Source organism: Ostrea edulis, chromosome 2 (genome assembly GCF_947568905.1).
Source record: "Ostrea edulis chromosome 2, xbOstEdul1.1, whole genome shotgun sequence".
Taxonomy (NCBI): Eukaryota; Metazoa; Mollusca; class Bivalvia; order Ostreida; family Ostreidae; genus Ostrea; species Ostrea edulis.
In genome coordinates, this window is record NC_079165.1 from 68,307,697 (window position 1) to 68,334,889 (window position 27,193).

At 35.0% G+C, this 27,193-nt stretch overlaps 2 protein-coding genes across 2 annotated transcripts in view; one reads left to right on the forward strand and one right to left on the reverse strand.

The window, feature by feature from the left end:
- LOC125680453 (uncharacterized) overlaps window positions 1–6,021 on the reverse strand; it is a 44,406-nt gene extending 38,385 nt beyond the window's left edge. Inside the window, 2 exon segments of the mRNA XM_048920056.2 lie at window positions 2,154–2,279; window positions 5,890–6,021. Coding sequence (XP_048776013.2) covers window positions 2,154–2,279; window positions 5,890–5,974 — 211 coding nt within the window. The 5' untranslated portion in view covers window positions 5,975–6,021.
- A 123-nt stretch (window positions 6,022–6,144) lies between these two features.
- On the forward strand, window positions 6,145–23,006 carry LOC125680452 (glutamate receptor 2-like). The gene is made up of 17 exons (XM_048920055.2): window positions 6,145–6,660; window positions 11,310–11,486; window positions 12,239–12,484; window positions 12,628–12,854; window positions 13,244–13,297; window positions 13,432–13,569; window positions 13,755–13,919; window positions 14,562–14,684; window positions 14,988–15,095; window positions 15,586–15,846; window positions 16,205–16,560; window positions 16,926–17,124; window positions 17,355–17,602; window positions 17,839–17,947; window positions 20,843–20,989; window positions 21,107–21,208; window positions 21,773–23,006. Exons 1-17 carry the CDS (start codon window positions 6,570–6,572, stop codon window positions 21,833–21,835), a joined length of 2,814 nt encoding a protein of 937 aa, XP_048776012.1. The 5' UTR covers window positions 6,145–6,569; the 3' UTR covers window positions 21,836–23,006.
- Window positions 23,007–27,193: the final 4,187 nt, after the last annotated feature.

A 27,193-nucleotide genomic window follows, 5' to 3' on the forward strand; every position in this document is an offset into this window, starting at 1 on the left:
AACTTTGTTTTATTTTAGTGGCGGTCTGATATTGAATACACAAAGAGATGTAGAACTACTGCAAAACCAACATGATTGCTAGTATTCCTTCCTATGACTCGTCTGGCTATATGTTTCAGGGTATTCTTGTATAAATGTAAATCCACTAAAATTTGCTTACTTTATCACATATATACACAGCTAATAGCATGCATAAAATGTAAGGTTTATTGGATTTTAATACATATACTGAATAAATTGCTTAACAAGTAAGCGAAAACTGTATCTACGTGTCGGAATGTAACTCACGATGATATAAATGGTTTATAAGCTTTCTAAGGCCATCTAAATACATTTCTAGAGAAAATGTACATGTCCTGTATTAAATCAAGCCCGGATAAAAGGGTTAATAGTACAATAACCTTATTTAATTACATCATTTAAGTATTTCACAAAAATGATAAGTTGACCTGCACCAAAATCATTTTATTTCATTTATTAAAAGATTTTTTTTTTTTTTTTTTTAGAAAAATCAATACGGGATGCAAAAGCGATCCTTAATACGGCTTTGAGACAATTGGCATATCACAAGGTACATACATCTCTAAATGAAAGTCTTACAAAATTGTTACGTGAAACAAGTTGACCGAGATCTTGTTGAACGTAGATCAGGAAAACTGACCTTTGAAAGTACATGTTAAGTTCATTTATCTTTTCAATTTTCTAAACTGAAAACACAACATGGGCTAAAGAGAAAAAAAATAAGGGGAGATGTTTTTTATGCAATGACCATCTAAAGATAAAATGAAACAAATTATTTGAAACAAAATGCAATATCCGAGTAAAATCAAAGACATGCTATTTTATAGTTATAGGTTATATCATCTCATATGAAATAGTCCTAGTGTTGATAACTCAATATCGTGAATAATACATCTCAGTACAATATTTGAATTTCAAACTTCTATTACTAGTAATTACTAGAACTCTCTCGGCATCTAAACAACAGTTCATCCTCAAACATCCTTACCTCGGTGAAGCAGAAACTATCATGCATCCTTTCTTTTTATATCCCCAATAAAACAAGCAAAGTGGGTCCTTGTATCTCAAAGTAATATTTTGTATTTGAACCTTTTTTCTTGAGTTTTTATGTTAGGTTGAATGTGCACTTGCATGTCTCAGTTTACATCGAGAATTATAAACAATTAAACATCAAACTTTTATAAATAAAACATTTGGTAAATGAAAACATTCAACATTTGAATTAAAACTGCCTATCGACAACTGCAGCAAAGTTAAAAATTTGAAAATGGTTTCAGGAATCTGTGAGGGTATCAAAATTGCAATTCCCGCCTATAGCTTGGACACACATATGTACTATAATGATAAATACTTTGATTTCCAACAAAAATAATCAAAAGTACACATTCTAAAATATTATAGTGATTTAAAATAAAAAGACTCGATTTTCTTTATAAATACTTTAATACATGTATATAGATGTAGGAAATGTAAACATTATGGGCCATACGATTGATATATCACAACATGTGCTGTTTTCGTGTTATGCAATCCCTAAACAAATCTACGATGCGGACAATCCTATTTCAGGTAATATCAGTGCACCAGAGAGCAATGTTAGTTACATGTAATTCTTCAATAAGCCAAACCAGACCAAATCACAGTTTGTTTGCTCTTGACAGATCATTCTAAAATATATATTTGTTTACCCGCTCTTGACTTTGTTTGACGTAGGACGTCTGCTGAGGTTATTGTTTGCATTTATTTATCACTCGAAATTAACCTCAGAAACTGAGGAAACAAAGCAAGAATATATAAATTTCAAATTTATGGATAAAATCAGTACAAGGAAAAAAAAGATGGCGAGAAATAAAGAAGAAGATGAAATTCATGTCATGTAAATTCATTACAAGCTTTTCAATTTCAGCCTACTCCTATATAAAACCCCTTCTGTGTCTTTTCACCATTCTGCCTTGACACATTTATATGTTATAAAATATACGCTTTTAATCCAATTTCTGATCAATATTTTTTCATTATACCTTCATTAAGAATTCGAAATTCAACATATTAAAGTCTTATTATAAACATTAGAAACCCTTCATAATTACTACATACATGTATATTACACAGATAATTAAAGAGAAACTTGCTTTCGTTACTGACGGCGAAACTGTCCGTTAGGTCAGTGGTTCTACTGATGTAGTTAATGTCCCTCTGTGGACCAAGTTTATTAAAAACTTCTATGGCATCCACCGAGTTATGGTCAAATATTATCCCTGAAAGAAAACAATTCACATCAATCTAGATTCATTGTTAACAATTAAACGGAAACATACCCGATACTAATACTAGTATTGTACCTGTACTCTCTTGTGTTCTGAGGCGTGTCTGCTGTGATAGTATATCACAGGACCTAACTCCACTGACATTCATAGCGTTAACTACACTTAGCTTTCTTGCGATTGGTTTCAGATGTTCTCTACATTTCACATATCCTTCTGTGTACGTTCCTTAAATGATGATACTCTTTATCTATCATGGATGATGTTCACAAATAAATCACTATTTTCAACAAATAAAGAATTTCTTCTTACCGCAATGAAGTTACTTTGTCAGTAACATGCATTTACATCAATATATTATACATTGTATATACTTCACAATGTAACAGATGAATACTACATACTTAATTGTCTGAGTACAACATATGCAGTATAAAGTTAAATGCATACATGTAGTATATATATATATATATATATATATATATATATATATATGAAATCCAGAAATAGGTTTAGAAAAAGCTACACAAGTAGCAGTATAATAAACAAGAGGCCCACAGGCCTCATCGGTCACCTGAGTTATAGTTAGATGTATCACAAGTCCGAAGGGCTAAAAATCTAGAAAACAATCTTGTTCTGAATATCTAAGCTTAAGGTAGCTCATTACACTAAAATTTTATTCAATGGCTCGTTAAAACACCTCTTATGAAGCATGATTTCACCATCGAAGGAGTGATACAAGCTCTCAATTATTTCATATGAATTTTTTGTGATTTTTCACAGAATGATAAAAAATGCGTTTTGTTAGCAAATAAATTCTTGAGTCAAAATTTTGCTGTGATATGGTGTATGCTATGAATGTCTTTTAAAACTAAAAAAAAATTAAATTTTTCTATTCTCACATATTTAAGAACTGACCATTTTGGCCCTATCCTGATACCAAAACTCTTACCCCAGAGGTCATCAAATTTATAATTTTGGTAAAGGACAACCTGCTCTTTGTAAATATCCATTTCGTGTCAATAGCACTAAAAACAGTATATACCAAGTTTGGCCCCGCCCTGAGCTCAGAACCTCTACCCAAGGAATCATGAAATTGACAATTTAGGTAGAGGCCCTTCTGCTCTACATCACGATGCATTTAGTTTTTCTTATACATGTTTTGTATTGCTTGTGGGATTTACGAGATTGATCACTGCTCGTTATCTTCACCCTTCACACATGTGTGGTTGTAGAGAAGATTTTTGGAAATTGGTCAATTTTTGGCAGTTTTTGTCCCGTCTTAATGCCCCAAGGGTGAAAGAGTATTGAAAATTACATATCTATGCCCCTTTTGTCCCAAATACATTAAAAATGTTCTATTGTTACAAATTTAATAACTGGCCATTTTGGACCACCCTGATACCAAAATCCCTACCCCTGGGATCATCAAATTTACAATATTCGTAAAGCACTACCTGTTCTTTCTAAATATCTATTTAGTTTTAATCTAGTATCAATAGCACTAAAGAAGATGTTATCTAAGTGTGTTACACATAAAGTGTATATACCAAGTTTAGCCCCGCCCAGGGCTCAGGATCTCTACCTCGGGGATCATGAAATCTACAATTTTGGTAGAAGCCCTACATCACGATACATTCAGTTTTTCTTACACATGTGTGGTTGTAGACAATAATATTTTTGAAAATTTGTCAATTTTTGAATGTTTGTTTACCCCGCCCCTAATGCCCCTGGGGTGCAGGAGTCCTGGAAATTACAATTCATGTCCGTCTTTCGCCAACGACGTTTCATACCAAATTTGAAAAGAATTAGAATGGTAGTTATCAAAAAGAAATTAAAAATGTCCAATTGTTAATGCACGACTGACGCAGAACATTTGCAATATATATGAATATCACAAAGCCGATAGTCTAAGAGTATACTCGACTAGTTTCTTCAATTCTTCAGGATTATATGAATATTCATATACTACATTAAGATATATTCATTTACTCGTGAATTGAAGAACGTAGTCGAGTATACTCTATTTTATCATCTGTTATGTGTAGCTTGGAGTTCGTCATACTACATGTATATTATCTGTAGTACAGCGTTACCTCTGTTTACGTTTCCAATGTTTTGGACTTTGATATCTTGATAAATTTTTATGATAGCCAATTCCTCATGAGTACGATTGTAAAAACAGCTCTTATGATTCTTGATAAATATAGTAAGTCTATCTTAACGACTGAACATTCCAAAGAAATGAAAATAGCATGTAAAGATAAGAAATTGAATATACACGTAATATTTAAAGTTATATCCAATCATATTTCGTAGTTTACAAAAAGTAAAATTTACATATTCAGTCATATATATGTCCAATTAAATATTACATGTACTAAAGAGTTACTTAAGGATTCGTCCAATTATTTTACATATATCTGTAGCATAGTGTTGTTTTAAAAATAATCATAGTTGTAGTAGAGAGTTATACATTATGATTGGCTAATACACTGAGATGAGGGTTTGAGGTCATTAAACGAGCGTTGACGAGGTGCAGAGGTTTCGATTGTGACGTCATGGGAGAATGACGTAAAACACAACATAAATGCTTGGTAACTTATTTAATAACAAAAAGAAAACAAAGAAAACAACAACAAACAACACCCCACCCCAAAACCAATCTACCCCTCCAGGTAACGAAATAAGTTGTACACATCAATCAAAATGTCAAGAGTTGCATTCTAATTTGTTATTTATGGCCGTTAATGTTGATTTAACGGTCGGAAATACCTGTTTTACCGGCTCCGCTAACGTGTCGCCTATAAAACTAAGTTTGCAACCAGCATTAAGGGCCGCAGAATCAGATAAGAAATGAGAAGATGGATACTTATTCCTAAATCATGAGTCCTTCGTCGAATAGAAATCCAGTGTCACGATAGGCGTTAGCATTATAAAGAGCTTCATTTCTAAGGTTTAGAACGTTATACTTAGATAAAAAAAAAACTGTGGGGATGCACCTAAAGCTGGTGAATGCAATTCTGAGAGAGAAAAAATCAAACAAGCACACAATAATGTAACATTTCGGGGGGGGGGGGTCACTCTAAGAAATAAGCAAAATACAATTTCTGAAAATTCATTACAGACTATAAATATGAAAATCTATTCCAACACTGTATAGAAATCATTTTATAGGAAAAGATTTTAAAAAAATACCGACAGGCTCTATCTGGGACAGATATTTTGTGTAAATAAACATTAAGTTGAACGTGATCTGGTCACAGTAAGGTAGAATTGCCGTGGAGTCTCAGCATATAGCCAATCAATAGAATTCAGCACCGAAATTGGAGCTATGAGGTTTCTCCTGTGAACTAAGCAATTACACTTCCAATCTTGTAGGAGTTAGGAGGATCAATACAGTGGAACGGTCGGCTCACACAAGCGCTAACTCCATTACGAATTATTTGGCGAACATTGATGAGTATTTGCTTTACTTGTGTCAATTGTGACAGGTTTTGGTTAATATAGTTAGTCAATGATAAAGTATTACATTCTATATTAGCTAATGCACATTGTAGGCATCCCGTCAGTGATTTTACTTAGTAAATCTATAAATACTTACCGAATTTCACACCATTGGTCCCAGCAAACCAAAATAGTGCCAACTGCAATATTTCAAATGTTAAAGACGTCCAGAATCTCCTCATCTTCAAAGCTTGATGTCATTGAATTTCCGAAATAAAGTTGACCATCCTCTCTCTGTGTTTAGCATTTCACGTTGCCTTTAACCATTACGGCTGCAATTCGATTAAAATGTATTGGAGATTTAATCTCAAGAGTAAAATACAAATAATAATAATAAAAGGCTCTAATGAAGTCCTGATATGGATGAAAGTGTAATAAAAGCTCACAACAAAATGTTTCCACGTACACAGGCGTAAAATCAATTAGGTCCATCACTGTACAAGATGAAGAACCCAGCTTGTGAATATGGACGCGGACATGATTATTTGCTGTTTTCGGTATCAGAAACATAAAGTTGACTATCATTGGTTAATGGTCCCCTCTTCTCTCAATTAATCCATGTAAACTTTCAACGGATTGGTGGAAATTGACATCTACACTATACTCGGGGAAATATGTATGATTTTCAGAGAATGATTTGCAATTGTGATAACTCAAAGAGTGAATTTACAACTTATAAAGAAGTGATTTTTATAAGTGAAGTGGTGGAATGCTGCTGACATCAAAAGTTATTCGATATGTTAGAATTTGTATCGTGTTTGGTGTGACATTTCAGTCATGAATGCACGATTTGTCTTGACCGGGTATCTTTTAACGCTCTTCGCTTACTTCCTGGAATCCAAAGTCCAAACCAATGTCGTTAAAGTCGGTAAGTAACTTCTTAAAATTTCATTTCACTATTGATCTTATTTTAGATACTGAATATTTAACTGAAAGGGAAAACCCACCTAAGGCAAACTTACATGATATATGTAATAATTTTTTAATATCATAGATTCAATGCCTTTACAATTCGTGTCCATATTTAAGGCTTAGATATGACAATGTCAATCAAACTTCCATTAGGATATAACTACACATTATATAGTGATGTATTCTTAAGACAAAGAGAATACTCACCAGCGATGCATCTCACAGCCACAATCAGTTTTATATCGATTTCTACTTCACTTCAAATAAATTTATTTACATTTAAGCACACGAAGATAGCCAAGATACTTGGGACCTAGGATTCGATTAGGGCTATAAAGGGCTATGCGTTATTACAATAACTCAAAGCCTGTTGTAATATAAAGGCCAATATCGATAAAAGATTCACATTGTAGAATCTAGCAACTGACATTTCCACAAGACAAGAGGAAACTTGTGCCACTCCCGAGACAATACTTACTATGTTCTGTTATTTGTGAGCAACACAGTTGTCTTTGTCCTTGCGCGGTAGGTTTGCCAAGTGACAGCCATTTGATTGTGGGGACTTTTGGAAATAAACGTTCTGTCTATGTATAATTAAACATGTATAATTTTACCTCTAAACAACAGAAAAGATATTCATGTACATGTGTTCTGACTACATATTTACATACTCTATTGGCAGATATTTGATAATCAGACATGTGAATGATTAAAGGAAAGCATTTCGGGACAATATTTGTATTTTTATAAGGTACATTAGTATACATATATTTACAGGTACTTAATTGATATAATAAAGGAAAGTATCAAACACAAACCTAGAACTGAGATACAAAATTAACATTCCACAGTAGGTTTAGAGTTTCAAGTCGCTGACCTGCTGTGGGAGAGGAGGGTGCTTAGGTTTGCAACATAGCTCTTGTCTTTTAAAAGGATCCCTAGCTTCCAATTCTTGTAAGTGGCGGATTTAAGGGGGGGGGGGCGCAGCCGGTGCGACCCCCCCCCAATAAAATTTTCAAAATAAAGGTAAATCGTAGTCTCTTGTTTAGAAAAATGTAAACGATAAAAGAGGCAATAATTTCTTCCACTCTCGGAGAAATAAATGACAAAATCTTTTGATTTATTGAATTACTTTTATTGGGAGAACTTACTTTTTTTCTCAAAAACCCTTAAGTTTTGCGTCATTTTATCAACAATGAAAGAAAATAGTAAAAATGACTACTTAGGAGACATATCTCAAGCCCTATAAAATCTGTAAAATCCATGATCCCCCTGCCTCATAAACTTGCGCCCCCCCCCCCCCCCCCCAACAGCAATTTCTGGATCCGCCCCTGCTTGTTGCAGTCGCTATGAGGAGAGAAAACAGCCGATTATTAACCAACAACAGACTTGAGAGGACCCAAATTGCAATAATTACTATAATAGTAGTAAATTATCATAAGTTCACTATATAGTTGCATAATTATGTGACTTAACTCTCAAAGTTTTGACTATATCAAATATATTACGAACAACGATCAATATCATAACTCCTATAAAGAAAACAAAATTAAGAGCATCGTGAACATGGAATCCTGGACATACCAGAGGTGAGATCAGATACCTAGGTGTTATACCCTGTTGACCAGTCACACGCCCCGTTAGCGCTATATCTTGATGAGGTAAACGGAGTAATCAGTAGTCAAAAGTCAAAGTAAAGAACGGCCTAACAATTGGTATGAAACACGTAAGACAGTATTCAACGTAATGACAGGTTGTATTTGCAAATTAGATCATGATAACGACTATACAATTTGTGAAATAATTACTTTGAACAAGACTTTTGAAACCTTGATAACATGAACTTATCTGTGAGTAGCCGATTTCGATTTCAAAAATACTATCATATGCAGAACATGCTCTCGCATATCGAATTATAATTGAGAGAAATGAACGTCATATGCAAGTGATAATGGAATATTGCAACATAAAATAGGAAGTTGACTATGGTGAAGCTGAAATCATCCCATTTGTTATAAAGTTGAGCTGTTAGTTTGCCATTAACATTTATGTCTGAGAAAATATCCAATCAAGAGTGGGGACTCGAGTTAGAATAGGTTCTCAGTACCCCTTGTTTGTAGTAAGAGGCGGTTAATGGGTTCTCAGTACTCCTTGTTTGTAGTAAGAGGCGGTTAAATGGGTTCTCAGCACCCCTTGTTTGTAGTAAGAGGCGGTTAATGGGTTCTCAGTACTCCTTGTTTGTAGTAAGAGGCGGTTAATGGGTTCTCAGTACATGTACCCCGTTGTTTGTAGTAAGAGGCGGTTAAATGGGTTCTCAGTATCCTTTGTTTGTAGTAAGAGGCGGTTAATGGGTTCTCAGTACTCCTTGTTTGTAGTAAGAGGCGGTTAATGGGTTCTCACTACTCCTTGTTTGTAGTAAGAGGGGGTTAAATGGGTTCTCAGTACCCTTTGTTTGTAGTAAGAGGTGGTTAAATGGGGCAGTCCGAGGCCCCGTATCACAGCAGGTGTGGCACGATAAAGATCGCTCCCTGTTCAAAGGTAGTGAGCGCCGAGTATAGTCCTAAATTGAAAAGTCCTCGAGTGGGATGTTAAACAATCCAATTAAGAAGCAGATCGAATTTTCAAAGACTCGATTTTTTTAACCTATAGTAAATCAAAGTTTTAACTATATTAATTCAAAAATACTAAAAATGGTTACTGTAGTAAATCAAAGAATTAAAGTTTTCACTATATCAAACTAGTATTTGTATGTAGATGCCTCTTTGTAAGGTATAATATGTGAGTTATATGCAGATCCCAGATCCTTGTCACTGTGTAAAAGGAAGAAATATGCCCTCAACAGTGAGTTATATGCAGATCCCAGATTCCCATTACTGTGTAAAAGTCACCAGTAAGTTACATTCTGATCCCAGATTTCCGTCACTGTGTAAAGGTCACCAGTGAGCTATATGCAGATCCCAGATCCTTGTCATTGTGTAAAGGGAAGATATATGCCCTCACCTATGTAAATCATTGTTACATATTTCTTAGCAGCTAAACAAAGTTCCTCTATTTATTATACTCAAATAGGATGCCGATACAATGTTCTGAAATTAGAAGTACAAAAATGCATGTTAGAATACAGTATGTTTATTCATGATCTATAGGACAGCCGCCCCTTTGCATTAATTAACATTTCTATGCTGCTGTCCCTCAGAAAAAATGAATACGGACGCTGTTTGGTTCATATCTGTATATTTTTACCTTCAGACATACACATTAAATAGTACAAGACATCTGCATGTAGGTTACAATTTTCAGTAAAATTATAAATTTCTGTGATTAGAGTATGGGATTTGAAGTTTAGGAGGATGGGGGGGGGGGGGGGGTGTTACTGTTGATGTCCAGGATGTAAAACAATAGAAAACTGAGTTAAATTGTAAGCACTTGTCACACACTGACAATTTGCGATCCGGACTCGTCCCGATTCTAACAGGGTATGTTGTGATAGTTCGAGTACATTGTCAGAACAGCGTCTTAGAATGTATTTGGGCATCTTGAAGGTCGTGACAAATTGAGCATGGTCAAAACTGTCGGGGTGAAAGCCGGATGGAAGATTTTACATCGTCAGGAATGTTCGCAAGTACACAGTGACGTTGTTCGTGTTCGTTGTAGAATCTTAATAGCAATAGTGGGGCAATGACTGCATGATAGGGCGACGACCTCAATCGTATGAAGACTCCGCCACGATGTCACCACGGTTCTCGTCGAGACTTTATTAAGACATTACTATGATAATTCAAGACAGTAGAACGACTTTTTCCGATATAACCAAGATTTGTCCGACCGTCGCACGACAATGACAATACTCTGTTGTTTATATAAAAGCAGAACATATCCCGGACCTATTATTTCCTGTCTTGTAAACGATCAATACTTAACTTATGTTAAGCTCGTTCAATAGGTTTATAACTTGTGATAATTTACCTACAGCTGGTAGGGAATCGATATGAGGAAAAATATTCGGAGGAATGTGCAAGGAACAAATTCTAAGGACCCTCAGAGTATATGCAGTGCGTGTAGCTCATGATAAACTTTTCCACATCAATCGGTAGAGCGCATTGTGATCGGACGGACGTGAGTTCGAATCCCGGCCCCGTTAGACCTAAGGCATTTACAAATAGTACATGCGTCAGATTCTCGCATCTAAGTGAAAATGACAGGTCTTTCGGTTGGGACCTCCAAAACCGAAGGTTCGTGTCATAGTAGCACAATAAAGTATAAATGATTGCTAAATGGTTGGATGCTTACATTTGGGTTTGGTAATTTGCTTGAAGCTGGTGGCTTATCTATAACAGAAAATGATTCTTGATGGCACGGTAAATTCCGAAGAAAAATAATAATTTGAGGCAAAACAATCCGCCCATAAAAGTTTTTTTTTCTAATTTTAGTTGAGAACAATGACATTACCATTGTACATGTAGTTATTAAGTAAAAACTCATTATAAAGGCAATGAAATTCAGATACCCCACAGCTTAATAGGTGAGGTGCATTTGTTGCTGTTGCTTAGTATTTCATCACTACGTATTCATTTAATACCAGAAACTTTAATTCTAATTCTTCAGGATTCATAATTCATAAAGAGACAGAAGATTCTATGAAGTTATGGAATGCCATACGATACAAGCTGAAGAAAATGGAGAATTCGGTTGGCAGGACATGGGTCCAGATAGAGGCACTAGAAGAGTACCAACAAGATCTTCTTTTTGACACGGAGGATATCGTTCAACTTCACAGGGAGGGTATGTACTTTGTATATGAGAAATTCATAGCACCTTCATATATGTAACAACTGTAATACTGTAAATGTGAAAAGTAAGACATTGATTTTAAATCAATTCGACTTAGATACAATACATACATATAACAGTAAGAATTATTATACCAAATATTGAGAACATACAACTATTCCTTGTAGTTAAAAATATTTAACCCCATTCTTTACGTTGTGGCTATATGTAGATATTGATTCTGTTATGAACTTAAATGTCATTTACTAACGTTTTATTTTTCATAGAGATGTATAATTACAGGTAGATAAAATCGTGTAATTATTCTAAAGATTAAAAAGGAAGATATATACATGTATTATAGTAATACTCCCGTGTCAAGGATCACAACCCCCTTTTTCTTATTTTCGAAAAAGAGTAGGCTCACTGGGGGCCGTCAGGGAAACTCAAACACTCACAACCAAACACATTGTAATTAGTTAACCGCCGTGGAATGGCTGACATATTGCCAAAACGGCGTAAGACCACAATCAATCAATGTATAGTAATACTTGAAGGATAAAGGATAAGATAGTGGAAAAAGTTCAGTTTCCACTAGAAGAAAAGATGAAATAATAAATGAATAACAGATTCAGTTATGAAGTACTTGTGTATATATACTAATATATGCTAACAAAATTATTCAATAAAGATATTTCACGCATTCCTTTGTTTTACCAATATTCATAAAGACTTCAATTCAAAATGTAAATGAACAATTTCAGTGTGTAAAAAGGTTGGACAAGGAGCAAAAACAATTGTGTTTGTCGGAACAGCCAAGTCCACTGTCGCCATGCACTCTATAGCAGACAAGGTGTCTATTCCGGTTATAATGCCACTGTCCACGAAACATTCAAAAACTCAGAGCGAGTTCATCGTCTCCTTAAAACCGTCCCTAAACAGACCCATCATCGATGTAATCGAGAAAAATGGCTGGAACAGAGTCTTTTATCTTTTCGACTCCAATGAAGGTTTGGAATAAAATGCTTTGTTAAAAAGTTGATTAAAGCCATTGCAACGCTTCTTAAAACAAAACTAATATTCTCAACACAATACATTCAATATTTAATAAGTCATTTGTGAAGATTATCTAATCATATTTTTTCTTCACAAGGACTTTTACGATTGCAATCCTTTTATCGAGAACTTGCTGAGAGGCAGTCTGCAAATGACGTCATCATTCGATCCCGGCGGATAACTAATATATCTGATAGTTATGAGCTGTTGCGTTCAATAGACAGAGATGAATTAAACTGTTCCAGTCTGTATATGTGTCCGTGTTCCCGCCCAATCATATTAGACCTATCCAGCGTCGCTGCTTTCAACGAAACACGTAAACAGGTACTCTCTGTTTCTAAATACACTTACCAAAAGTGCATTTAATTCAGATTTATTTGATGAAATCATCGGTTTGTTGAGAAAATTTGATGTGAAAAAAGACATAAAATAGCTAGATTGACTTTCTACTGTTCATTAACTGACATGCTGTCCTAGAGAAATGGAATTATTCTAAGGCCAACGTTATGCTTATACATCTCATAATAAAGCAGTAACGAAAAGGTATCATCACAGATACATGTAAGAAAACAGTCCATTATTGGGTGATTAATCATTTTTGTCTTTTGAAAAAGACCTGTATTTTACAGAGTAGGGAATTGTAAATTTATGCGAATACAGATATTGAGATTTAAATCAAATGAAGACTGTAGATGTTAATATTTATACTACAGATTATTGATGTCGGTATGAATAGAGAACAATATCACTACATATTGGCAAACCTTGTGAGTATACATAAAATATCATATTTGCATATTACATGCATATGGGATAACGACACTTATGTCCAGAATTAACGACAATTACATTTATGTGAAAATATTTTGAACTTCTCTTATGAAATCATTTTGTGATAAAGGGAGCAGATGAGTTAGATTTGTCATCCTTTAAATATGGCGGCATGAACGTCACGGGGTTTTCCATTATGGATCCAACTTACGAAGAAAATATTCAACAAAGTGACTGTTACTCGTATGAAGGACTTTGTCCAATTAACGTGAGTATCTCAATTTCTAAACTCAAAGATTCAGCAATATTTAATTGTTCAGTCTTTGCTTCTATTAAACAATCTTTGTATTACCTCATTGCTAATAGTTACACAACTTTGCTTCCAACTCAAATTGGACTCGTACCATGTTGTGTTTTAGAAAAAAATTCTAAATATATTCTTTTCACCAACAGCATAAACATTCTCTTGTTATGGATACATTGGAGTTCTTAAGCCACGCAGTAAACCGCCAGGAATTTATTCAGAGTCTTTATCAAACTTTGCGAACCAGCAATAGCTGTGCAGTTTCTGATCAACAACAAATATTTGGAAGAGGTTTCTTGAATATAATCAAAAGTGTAAGTTAGAATATTGATCTCTTTTAAAGCGTCGTAATAAATGCATAATATGACAATACATTGATTGTTGGAGTTTTGTCCCTTTGGAAGTAAAATATCAAGTCACCAGCTGTAACTAAAATGCCATAAACTTACTGGTGATATATCCATAGGAGTGAAAAAATCTCGAATGGAACGTAGAATGCAAGGTGAAGATAACGAACAGTGATCAATCTCATCCATAATAAAAGAAACAAATTGACCATGACTGGAACCTAAAATATCCATCGCTTTAAATGGTCACTATAAAATGTATCACCGAATACGATCTCTGAAAAATGAGGAAAATTCATTTAACGAACAATTGCACAGTTGTACCAAGATTTTTCCATAAAATATTGTACCTTATATCTATCGTGGCTTTTTTGTTGCGTTTTACCACATTTGTATTTGCGAAGAGTTCGTAATTCCAATTGTCCTCAATGCAAAACGTCATGCGTATATCTCATCAGAAGATTATCATTTTCTACAGTCCCTTAGTAGAAATGTTTGCATCATAAAGTTCTTTAGAATAACAAAATTTTTGTAGTGATCTACTGTTTCATGGACGAAATATAGTTTAGTTCTGATATTCAGTCTCTTTTAATTGGAGGACTTTTTCAGACGAAAGTAAAGAGTCTGACCAATACGGGAACAGGTACCCTGGCACTGGATGGTCACGGGAATAGGAAGGATTACATGCTAGAAGTCAAATTCTTCACCTTTAACTCGTCCAAATTGGATAAGGTATCAACCACCTTTATTGACCATTCACAGTAACTGATAATAGAAGGGATCTACTTCATGTAACACGAGACCATTTTCATGAGGACCTTTTGAATAGTCTGAATAAAAATGCAGATAATAACAATATACTATACACACAGATACGAAATAATCCTGTAATTGTCAATTATGTGTAACGTCTAAGCTGATTTCCCTGCTAATTAACTGCTGCATGTAGATTTCCGATGATAAAAAGCTAAAATGCTTTAGAATAATGAAATTGATACAAAATGCATTTTAATTAGCGATAATCTCGTCATACAGGTGGGAATTTGGCAGGAAACGGGACTTACAACAAAGCTGAACTACTGTAATCCTTCCACGCAGCCTTCACTGAAACACAACAAAACATGGATCATAACAACAATTGTGGTAGGGCTTAAAATTGTGTATCGTCGTTTTGAAGAAAAATTGGAAAGGACTAATGGATATATACAAAACAACTTCTGAATTTATGATTGTTAAATTTACTAGAATCATTCCAACATCACCCTAAATGCTCTAAACCAATGATTCACTGAATGCGACAACTGATTGAATACGTCACATTAGTTGACACGTCATTCAACCAGGTCAACAGTACATTGATTCTGTTTATGTACATTTACCTCAAACAAGTACATGCTGACACACTCCTACTTGCAGCTTATTGCTAATTTAGATGAGATGTCGGCTCTTTTGACACATTTTTCATGCGTGAATCTCATGATGGGTCAGAGCAAATTCTGGAATGATTGTAATTCATTTACGGTACACACATTTGTGTGGTATTCTTGTACACATTTTACCCAGTAGATCTGATATTGTTTGCCTTTAGCAAAATTTTCTTGCTTGTTTCTCTTTCATCATTTTATTCAATCAGGGCGAACCCTTTGTACAAGAATTAAAGCAGAAAGAGGGCAACCTGGTTTCACAGCAGGGCGTGGCAATGATCAATGGAAAGCTGTACGAAGGTTTTTGTATAGAGGTAGCAGAGAAAATAAAGGAAAGATATGAACGACTGGAAGGAAAAGGTCCAGGGTCATTTAACTATAAATTTAAACTGGTGGATGATAATAACTTTGGCAAACCGTACAAAGACAATGGAACATGGAATGGAATGATCGGCGAGTTGTTGCATGGGGTATGCGAAGCGGAAAGGGGATAAATATAGTACATGTACTTTATCATATGAGCATTTATTCTGTTATATTAATGTCCCTAGTTGTGATAAATAATTTATTAAATGAGCTACCGAAACTTTCCGAATGGTAAAATAGATATGGACAATTTCGTTTATTTACTGAAACTGTATAACATTTACTAATGAAGAATGATTAGGATCTGTACGAAGTGTAAAGCAACATTTCTACATGTACATGTATTTGTCTCACTTTATTGTACCATTCAAACACATCATATCAACAATATTTTCATTTCAGTACATCATATAGTCACTAATGCAATATGATTTCTAAATACTATCACTTTGAATATTACAGAAAGCTGATTTGGCTTTAGCCTCTTTAACGATCACCCGAGCCAGACAAAGAGTGGTAGACTTTACGAAGCCATTCATGAAAATTGGCATCAGCATCATGATCAAGAAACCAGACAAGCAAAAACCAGGCGTGTTTTCTTTCATGAAGCCTCTCGACTCGATGGTGTGGGTGTGTGTTACCCTTGCGTTTACGGGCGTCAGTCTTGTACTTTTCTTTGTTGGTCGTTGGAGCCCGTATGAATGGCGCGCTGAAGCGTCAAGAAAGGATATTTCAGTGACAAACGCTTTCACTTTGTCTAATACTTTGTGGTTCTCTTTGGGAGCACTGATGCAGCAAGGTTCTGATATTTTCCCAAGGTTAGTTGGTAATGTTTGTTTTGTAAGGATAAGGTTGTCTACTTGGGTACAATGATATCTCACAATTCGCACTTCCCCCTTTTTAAAAACATCTTTCTCACTTTCTTCACTGCGCAGAATTGAATATTTAACTGCACCTTTCAGTCTTTTTATCACTCGTTTCTATATCAATGTACTTTATTAGACAACATGTTGCAAAATACAACAGAATGTTGATATTTCAAGTTTTATTTTAAAACGTACATCCACTATACTGGAAAAATTAATGAAAGTGGTAGCTATCATTGAGAAAGTATCAGACCTTGGTTGCATCTAACACCCCAAACCTGATTGGTTTTACAGTCATTTTAATGTTGCTGGTTCAGATCCATTTCAGGTCGGATTGTCGGGAGCGCTTGGTGGTTTTTCACTTTGATACTAATTTCCTCCTATACTGCCAATCTTGCCGCCTTTCTGACGATAGAGAGGCTTGTTCCTCCTATCAAGGGGGTTGAGGATTTGGTAAAGAGTAAGGACGTGGAGTATGGAACTTATATTGGAGGATCAACGGAGGCGTTTTTTGAGGTACTCTGTTCAGATATATGGAAAAATGTGTATCAGCTGCATTATCGCAATTATCTCAATTCTCAATATGTATTTAAGACATTTTGCATAAATGTATCTTTCTTACAGAATGTTTACTGAATGCATGTGCAATATAGCGAGATGTACATGTATGTCCATGGGCACCATTATGTGTCATATATTAAATGTGAGATAACCCTCTGTATGTTTAGTACGGTTATGGCTTACAGATGTCTCAGGTCCCCATATACAGACAAATGTTTGAATATATGAAGAAGAACAAAGAAAGTGTAATGGTAAAGTCAGACAAAGAAGGATACCAAAGAGTACGGAAATCCAAAAACGATTATGCATATCTAGTGGAATCGCCTAAAAATGATTACCAGAATCAAAAGAAGCCCTGCAACACCATGAAAGTGGGAGAAAATTTAGATCACAAAGGATACGGAATTGCCACGCCTCCTAGCTCATCGCTCAGGTATGTTTAATGGCAGCAAGATGACAATATAGTATGATATGCCACCGAACCAATTGGCGCCTTTTTTATATTAGTACACAAATTCTAGAATTGCAATGAAATGTTATGAACCAACTATTCCATATTGTGTAGCGTAACAAAGAGGTCGTTTCTACAACACTATTTACTTTCGTGTAGCTAATGAATTTGATTTCAGTGACTAAATAAATGTTTGACTCCATTTTGTAAACACCCAGAAAGGATCTGAATCTTGTGGTTCTAATGCTGAGAGAGGATGGTGAACTTCACAAACTGCAAAGGAAATGGTGGTTTGATAAGGGGGAATGTGGTGCCATGGACTCAAAGGTATACTTAATCGTAAATAAACATGTCGAATGCTTACAAATTTAGCAATCCTTAACAAGTGATTGGAGGTCCTATACAACACGATATTTAACAGATACCTTGACAAGAAGTTATATATAATTCAATAATTAACACGTAAGTAGATCCTATGAAACAATATACAAACTGCTAGATAAGTCGGGTAAGGATGTTATGTACCACAATGGTTAACAGGTAAGTAGAGGTCCTATGTAACACCGTATGTTTTGTTACATATGTAGATACATTTTCTAGGAATTAGAAATACAACAATGGTTAACTGGCTTGGATTTCTCGAAAAAATCTCAAACTTAAGTTTGAGTTTTCTGCTATTTGAGCAGTCAAACTTTTCGTAAAATCTCAGACTCATAATCTAAGTTCGACTTAAGTTGTTTTCGAGAAATCCAGGCCTGGTAAGTAAATCCTATGTTATACAGTATGTGATGCTATATACATTGACTAGAAATTTTAAGTACGTATATTGACTACAAGTTGTTTATTTCACGTGTATACTGAAGTCAGCACTATTAGTCCACACACACATTCGCTATATATTAGAAAACAATTCAAGTTCATCAGTACATGGGCATTAAAAGAGAAGCTGATGGCTGCATTTCATACCAAGCATGACTCGATATAATTTCCATCTCCAAAAATACAATTAACAATTTATCTATTTTTATCTTGGTCCAAGATCTCAAAAAGTAATACATTAAAGGTTCCTTGATTGGATAATTGTCCTTTAAGATACAAATATCAAGAGGTCAAGATAAATAAGTTACTGTAAAGTCTCTTGAAAAGGTGAAGATAACGAACAGTGACCAATTTCATAACTCCTATAAGCAATACAAATTTAAGAGTTGGGCAAACACGGACCCCTGGACATACCAGAGGTGGGATCAGGTACCTAGGAAGAGTAAGTATCCCCTGCCTACCGGTCACACCCACCGTGAGCCTTATATCTTAATCAGGTAATCCGTAGTCAAAATCAGTTTGCGATCAAACCTTAAAATAACATCCCACATCATACAAATGATTGACCATACGGCAAAACAATGTAATTCACTATATAACACTTTCGATGTTTTTGCCTTTGAATCTTTACAAATTGTAAAGATAACCATTACCCCGTGAATACGCTGCAGTTGTGAACAATGCACGTGTATATGAATCTTGATAGATGTAGCAAGTCTATTTTGATGGCTGGGAATTCCGACAGATGTCAAAGCAGAATGTAAATATGAAAACAAAAATAGATTTCAATTCTGAAAACATGAGAGTATGTACTGGGGCGCCTCTGGCCGGTACTATGCATGATACTAATAGAATCCTTCATTAGTACGAGTGTGGGATAGGGAAATTCCACCGAGGGGACAAGATTCGCAGTCTAGGACGAGGCTTTGCCGAGTCCTAGACAGCGAATCTTGTTCCAGAAGTGGAATTTCCCTACCCCACACGAGTTAATAATGAAGGATTATTTTTCTCACATTTTACCTACAGTTTAGTGCATAAATTTAGGAGCTTTGAGAAAATTTTAAATTATCAAAATCCTCATTTGAACTTCGATGCAAAAACTAATTAGATAGGCAGAAAGAGCGTATCCGAAAATGGTTTACACTGTAAGTGTAAACTAAAAAACCCAAGGTTGTCCAACAGAAAGCTATATACATTAAAATTTAATGATAACAATGCAAAATATTTTTACTTCACCGTGTAACGTAAATCTTCACCGTGTAACGTAAATCATAGAAAATATATGACGTCACAATCAAATGACGTCGCAGCAGTGTGAGACAGAAAAATCTCACATGGCTGTCTCACATGGGTAAAGTCGATCTCACACTGGTGATAATGTGAGAAATGTATTTCTCACATTATCACCGGTGTGAGATCGACTTTACCCATGTGAGACAGCCATGTGAGATTTTTCTGTTTCACACTGCTGCGACGTCATTTGATTGTGACGTCATATATTTTCTATGATTTACGTTACAAGGTGAAGATTTACGTTACACGGTGAAGTAAAAATATTTTGCATTGTTATCATTAAATTTTAATGTATATAGCTTTCTGGTGGACAACATTGGTTTTTTTAGTTTACACTTTTAGTGTAAACCATTTTCGGGTATGTTCTTTCTGCCTATCTAATTAGTTTTTGCATCGAAGTTCAAATGAGGATTTTGATAATTTAGAATTTTCTCAAAGCTCCTAAATTTATGCATTAAACTGCAGGTAAAATGTGAGAAAAATAATCCTTCATTATTTACTCGTATGGGATAGGGAAATTCCACTTCTGGAACAAGATTCGCTGTCTAGGACTCGGCAAAGCCTCGTCCTAGACTGCGAATCTTGTCCCCTCGGTGGAATATCCCACACTCGTACTAATGAAGGATTTTATTACTCTTAAATAAGACGGAAAAATCAAATATCGTTCCGGTTTGGATAATATTTCTTGATGCAATGTCTTACTTTTGCGCTTTTATGCAAATCGATTCTCTTTTCTACTTTACCAAACCTTAATCTATCTGACACTGAGTAATTACTAGTAGTTAATCATCAAGTCAAGTGTATTTTTACAAACTGCATGCATGCACCATGAATGGCAAAAATCATCTTTTCTAATTATAGGATACACTTAAAGAGTTGTAGTTCTTGTATTTTAGATATGGAAATGATTCATTAGATTGTTTAATAGATGGTGTTTCAACTAGGAAGCATTTTATAATGCAATGAATATTACATTTGAGAGAGTGTTTAGTTTTCATGGGGTTAAATGAATATCCTATATCGATTTTTTCTGAAGGAAGTAAATGTCTTTTGTACATATACCATAGTACAATTATTTCGATAATTTACGTATCCTCTTGAACTTTGTAGGACACTTCTAAAAGTCCGCTGACACTTAGCAACGTCTCTGGAATATTTCATATTCTGATTGGTGGACTCGTGCTCTCCATGCTGGTATCACTTGTGGAATACACTGTGCATCGGCTGCGCAAACAACATCAATTAAGATTTCAAAAGGTAAAATATTAGTACATAGCACATCCTGTGTTAAATAATAAAACATCACTGGTATGCTACACGTGTTTCCGATTGACCGTGGTATTTTTTTTTTATTCATTTATCTGTATAATATAGCAACTGGATGCACCCAGACCCGCCATAAAGATTGAAAAGAAAAATCCTTTGGAGGTATTGAAAGCAGCCGGCTACACTGGGATATGTGATGAGGCTAATGCTGTAAGTTTACATTGACGGTTTTATTACTGTATCCGAAATAATGCCATCAAACATAATAGGTCTTTACTAAGTCTAATACCCATAATAACTGTTTATCAAATAAACGGGCCATGCATTCATTTTATCTTAGCATTTACTCAACTTTAACCAATAAAATATTCTCCGAGACAATATTACTGCTCTTACTAAAAGGATCGAAGAAGCAAATAAAAAGAAAAGAAAAACTAATAAAAAACAACAACAAAACTAACCCAGATATATTGTTTTTTATTATTTCAAATACGCTTTAAAAAGTTACTGTACATAGACATCAAACAATTTTTTAAATACATACATAACACACACACACACGCATATATATATATATATATATATATATATATATATATATACAGACGCGTGGAACCGTTATAAAGTGACAATATTGACTATCTAAGTATCTAAGTAACAAGGAATAGAATTATGCATCATCAACATAATAAGACAATTTGGCAAAGTTTGGAAATGAAAACGAATCAAAATGAAGTATTTATATTGTAAATATATTCCTATTTCTCTTTCCAGTACACATTCAACCCCCCAGAACAGCTTACAACATTTGAGAGCGGTAAAAATACAGATCTTTGAAGAGACCAGTGTGTTATGAATGAAAGCATTACCATTGTTCTATATTCGATGACATTTTTCATAATCCCTTTGACATCCATTGGATATTATCATAGTTTCATATGAGTTGTCAGTGTAGATTTGCATATTTAGATATTTTAAATATTTATATATTCATTTGTAAACATATTATGAATATGTATGAATATATTAGCAGTATTGTTCTCATCCATTACCGTTATTTTGTTATGTGTGTTCATTATTCATACCGTTCAAATAGAAAACCACCCCATCACCGTAGTTAATGAATCTATGTTTTGGCCCTATTACATGCAGCATGATTGCTGAGAAGAATAATAGCAGCCCCCCCCCCCCCCCATTTTACAATAGGCGGGTAATCTGACTGACGATAATAAATCCAGATTTTGGGAGGAATTTGGATCAAAGAATGTTTTAGGGTATGCTACTCAGCATTAGAATGTGATTGCAGTCTGGAGGAGGAATAAAACACCGGATAAATCTTGTATGGATGAAAGGTGGAGGATATATGCAATGACATTTTGAAATTTACCTTACTTAGTTTTAAAATGCTGTTTTAGTTGAATTTAAGCAGTTGACACGTTAACCTACTGAGCTATACCCAATTAGATTTAAAAGGAATATACAAATATTGCTGAAATTTATATTTCTATGTCAGCCAATGTATTATTTCTCCTTAGATAAAGTACCCATCTTTCAAATGTTTTATGTTCTTTTTAAATTAAGAAGAAAGTCAAAAATTCACATGTAAACTTTGATGCATTTACAATATTTCTATTTGCTTTCTATTCATAAACAATATGTTTATGCCTCAGAGATGAAGAAGAATATTGTGTATTTTGGTCCGTCTTTTTGTCACTTCCTCCGTCTTTAGCTTTAAAATGACATGACCGGCGACTTTCATTTCCTTTAACTTCCATGAAGATTTGTAAGTTCCAACACACAATACACTTTTTATGGCATTAATCAATGAATCATATAGTCATGTCCTGACTATCAATCGGAAAACAAGCCTTATTTGGCACCGATCAAAGCTGTTTTATGTCAACAAACAGGTGCACCAATATGATACTAATATCTGGTCTATGTATACATTCATAAACCTTTGTCTTACATATAGTGTGGAACATTAAAAAATATTTTTATTGCTTTATTTTGTGTTTTTCTCACTAACTACATAACTCATGGAGGGTTCAAGTCAAAAGGATCGACATGACTGTTGATGAGCAAGAAAGTTAACGCAGCGTTACTGTAAACTCGGTTATGATCTTTACCTCAATCAACTAATCATGAAACTTTAACCTTGGTCTGACATTTAGAAATTAATAATGTAGCGAGACTTCATACTGAACTGAAATGTCAAGGTTAAAGGTATGTGATGTACAGACGTCAAGCTCATTCACCATGGTCACATTAACAACAATTGAAGTTGCCACCCTAACAAATTATAATAGAAAACCATATTTTATATTGGTTAACATTGGTGTATGACCCTAAAACTTTGATGATTTGATATCATAGTACAGTTGGATTCATCAGCATTTTAAAAGCTTTGATTTGTCAAAATAAACTATTGTTGCGGGGTCATGTTGTTTCACATACACACCTAATAATAATATTGCTAATATCAAAACTATTCTGCATTTAGAATGTCACTCTGTAGCATATTGCAAGATAAGGAAGCCGATAGGTGCCAGGGTATATAATTGATATTCATTTCTCAGGCGGCCGCCATTTAATCTATGTTGCGGTCGCCACTTAATTTAACTGGTCGCCGCCACTTATTATCTGGTGGTTGCCATATAAATTAACTGGCGGGTGCCATTTAATCTATCTTGTGGCCGCCACTTAATTCAACTGGCGATCGCCACTTACAGTATACATGGCGGCTGCCAATTTCAAAAACAATTTACTTTGTACTGCTGAGGGATTATTTATAAAAGATTTAGAATAATATGCAGACATGTACATGTAACATCGTTTTTCAAAGTGTATGAACAGTCGTAGGAGAAATTGTCGTCTAAAATTGTTGACAAGCAGAAAACGAACCTAAAATTTCTGTTTTGCCCAAACTTCATGCTCATAAATTGAAGGGGGGGGGGGGGGGGGCTCCGTTCGTCCTTCATTTTATCTTTTCATTCATTACTACATTTTTACCATTCGTTACTACCACTAAAAGAGTGGGTTAAGGCCAATCCGTCAATATATCTTATTTTGCATGTGATAATAACTTAGTTTGCATGTGAAAATAACGGAAAATGAATCTTCTCAAAAAAGTGGAGGGCAGCTCGCTGGTTCTACGTGCCTGATACGTTGGTATATTAAGTACACGTACGCGAATCTGTCGACATTTAATATCATGAACATTTATATAACTTTGTAAATTAACACCACAATCAACAAACAATCATAATGCTCTTAATTGCATAATACATACATATGACTAATCATTGGAGAGGGGGATTACAGGACTTGCGTCCCATTCATTTTGAGAGAGAGAGAGAGAGAGAGAGAGAGAGAGAGAGAGAGAGAGAGAGCAGTTGATAACTGGTGGCTGTCATCTACATTAAGTGGCGACCGCCATTTAAATGAAGTCGCGACCGTCAGTTACTTTATATAGCGGCCGTCAGATAATAAGTCGCGACCGCCATTTAAATGAATATTCTATTCTCTGGCACCTATCGGCCTCCGTAGCAAGGTAAACACAAATTACGAAAGTCAAACGAAGATTAAAATTATTTATTTGTGTGTTGTTTTATGCTCCTTGTGATTATTTTTTACTCATAGAGTTTACTTGGTTCGTATTGTGAAATACTGCATTTTGCACTTAAAACTAAAATTAGAACTTTTTGATAATCATTGCCATTAACAGTTAGTCGAAATCCCATAGGGGTATGAAAGAAGATACTACAATCAAACCACATCCCCCTGACCTGTATTTAATCTGTCAATCAGAGCTCACAAGTTTAAAGTGTGGACCCCAGTTTTATCTTGACTTGCTACTGTAATACACTCATTCTAGAAATCAGTTTGATATAGTTGTTTTAAATAAAAGCGCAAAAAGACATTCATTTGGGAATAGAAAAATAGATACAATAGGCAGAGAATTTGTGAATTTTAAGGAACGTGTCTCATTAGTTTTGTTTTGCATATTAAAGGAGTATCAAAGGGAGTGCGATTCCAAATGTCAGGTGGTTGTGTGCCTTCATCAAAACAAACGTCAGGTGGTTCTGTGCCTTCAACAAAACAAAAGTCAGGTGGTTGTGTGCCTTCAACATAAGAAACGTCAGGTGGCTGTCTGTCTTCAACAAAACAAACGTCAGGTGATTGTGTGTCTTCAACAAAACAAACGTCAGGTGGCTGTGTGCCTTCAACAAAAACAAACGATGTCAATAGTATCTTTCTGAACTCAAATAGCCATTGCGAGAGGACGTCTTTAGTCGTGGAATTTGTGTCCAGTTCCATTGCTTCCTAATGCCAATAAAATATGTTCAGGTCAATATTTACTTATATTACATGTAATGATATTTTGAAATATAAAACATGTTTGAATTTGACATCGACAGTAAAAATAAACTAAGAGGTCATTTGATGACGGTTTTTCGATGGAAGAGGAACTATCACCCTCATATAAAGTCATAGGATGACTGAACATGAAGAAGAAAGTTTCAACCAAAATGAGAAATCTCCTCAATAGCTACCATCAATGGTGTAATAGATATCTAACGCTGAGTGATTCGACGTTCCTGTTTTATTGCAATGATGGATCATCACTACAACCCGAATCTGTTTGCTTTTTCCACTGATCGCTGATTACTTTTGTTTGACTGATGTAGTTGACAGATTCAATAAACTGGTCAATATGTTCTTCTTTCGTCTTCATTTGCTGGAAGCTTTCGCGTAAGATATAATCATATCATTAAGTGCGTGTTAGGATAATCACACAAGAAAAGTAGGGACGTGTGCAGAAATAAACTGCATTCCTACAAATCTGAAATAATGACACCTTTGTAAGAAGAGATTTTGAAGTCATCAACACTAATAAAATGATATTCCTTCTAAATATACTCACGTCTGCTAGATCAGGACCAATCAAAATCTAATTGCCGGATTTGATGCATCCCATGAAAGATCTGTCTATTTACACTCGGCAATAACATCCACGTTCTACTGGGGACATAGAACAACCACAGTGGATTGGGAGATGGTTCCGCTAAAAGAGCTCAGCATTATCAGATACAGTAAAATATCTGTATCTCGAAAATAGGTTATCTCGAATACCCTGCTTATGTCCAATTCGATCGCCGGTTCCAGCCGTATTCCCTGTATATATGATTTTAAAAAAAAATCCGGATATCTCGAACACGGTAATCTCGAATATCCCGCTTATGTCGAAGCCTTAATTTCACCTTGTTTATCTCGAAGTGCAGAAATATTTCCCGTTTGTTGGACATACCTGGTCTCGTGTGTTGAATTAAAGGAATGATTTTCCACCTTTAATCATCAAAATATACGTAGGTATCTGGCAACCGTCAATTCTCTTAGTATAAATATGCAGTCATTGCAACACGAACAGGCAACACTGTAGTTTGATGTCCTTCAAAGATTTTTTTATTTTATTGAAACATCACAAGCTGTAGATTTAGCGATACACTCAGGACTTCCGCTTTTAAGGTATCACCCGAAGACTTGTTACTTTAACTTCCAAAAGCCGAGTGTTTGGCGAAGGAGCAGTTACTACCTATACATGTATTTACGTCTTAGGGTTTATGCGACCAAGACACAATTAGAGCTTGTACTCACAACCTCCTGGTCACTAAGCGAACGCTCTGACCACTGAGTCAATTTCGAAATGTAATTTTTAGTTATATTACTCAGGTGACCATTAAGGCAGATGGGTCTCTTTCGTTAGTTAAATGATTAGTTTGGGATGTAGCGTGGAGACTTACAGTGGAATATTTTGATCTGTATTGGACAAGGTAAACTATCTTTTATTATTGTTTTTGACATTATTCATTGAATCTAGCCCCAATCTTTCCTTTTCTTCGTCTGTTCTTTATATTTATTGTTGAAATTTGGTTTATTGGTTAGAACACAATTTTGCGTCAGATCTTAAATGCGTCCACTGTAAGTATTTCAGGAGGCATGTTAGGAAGGTTCAGGACATCACGTCAGCGTTATCGAATTAATTTTCTGCCAATGACAATTGTAAGTGGTGGTGATGTGAGGCATGCCTAAAGGGAAGTCCTACATTGAAGCTAGACAGTCCCCTCCTAAGAAGATCCACAAAGAGCCAGACTTTGGGGAGTGGGTGTGGGCTCACTCTAGTAAGTATTTTTA

What these genes read in the sequence shown, in the direction of transcription:
- LOC125680452 (XM_048920055.2), top strand. Translation starts at nt 6,570, where the DNA reads ATGAATGCACGATTTGTCTTGACCGGGTATCTTTTAACGCTCTTCGCT. An exon ending in CGTTCAACTTCACAGGGAGG is followed by an intron (nt 11,487 to 12,238) that starts GTATGTACTTTG and finishes GAACAATTTCAG; the next exon opens with TGTGTAAAAAGGTTGGACAA. An exon ending in CAACGGAGGCGTTTTTTGAG is followed by an intron (nt 17,125 to 17,354) that starts GTACTCTGTTCA and finishes TATGGCTTACAG; the next exon opens with ATGTCTCAGGTCCCCATATA.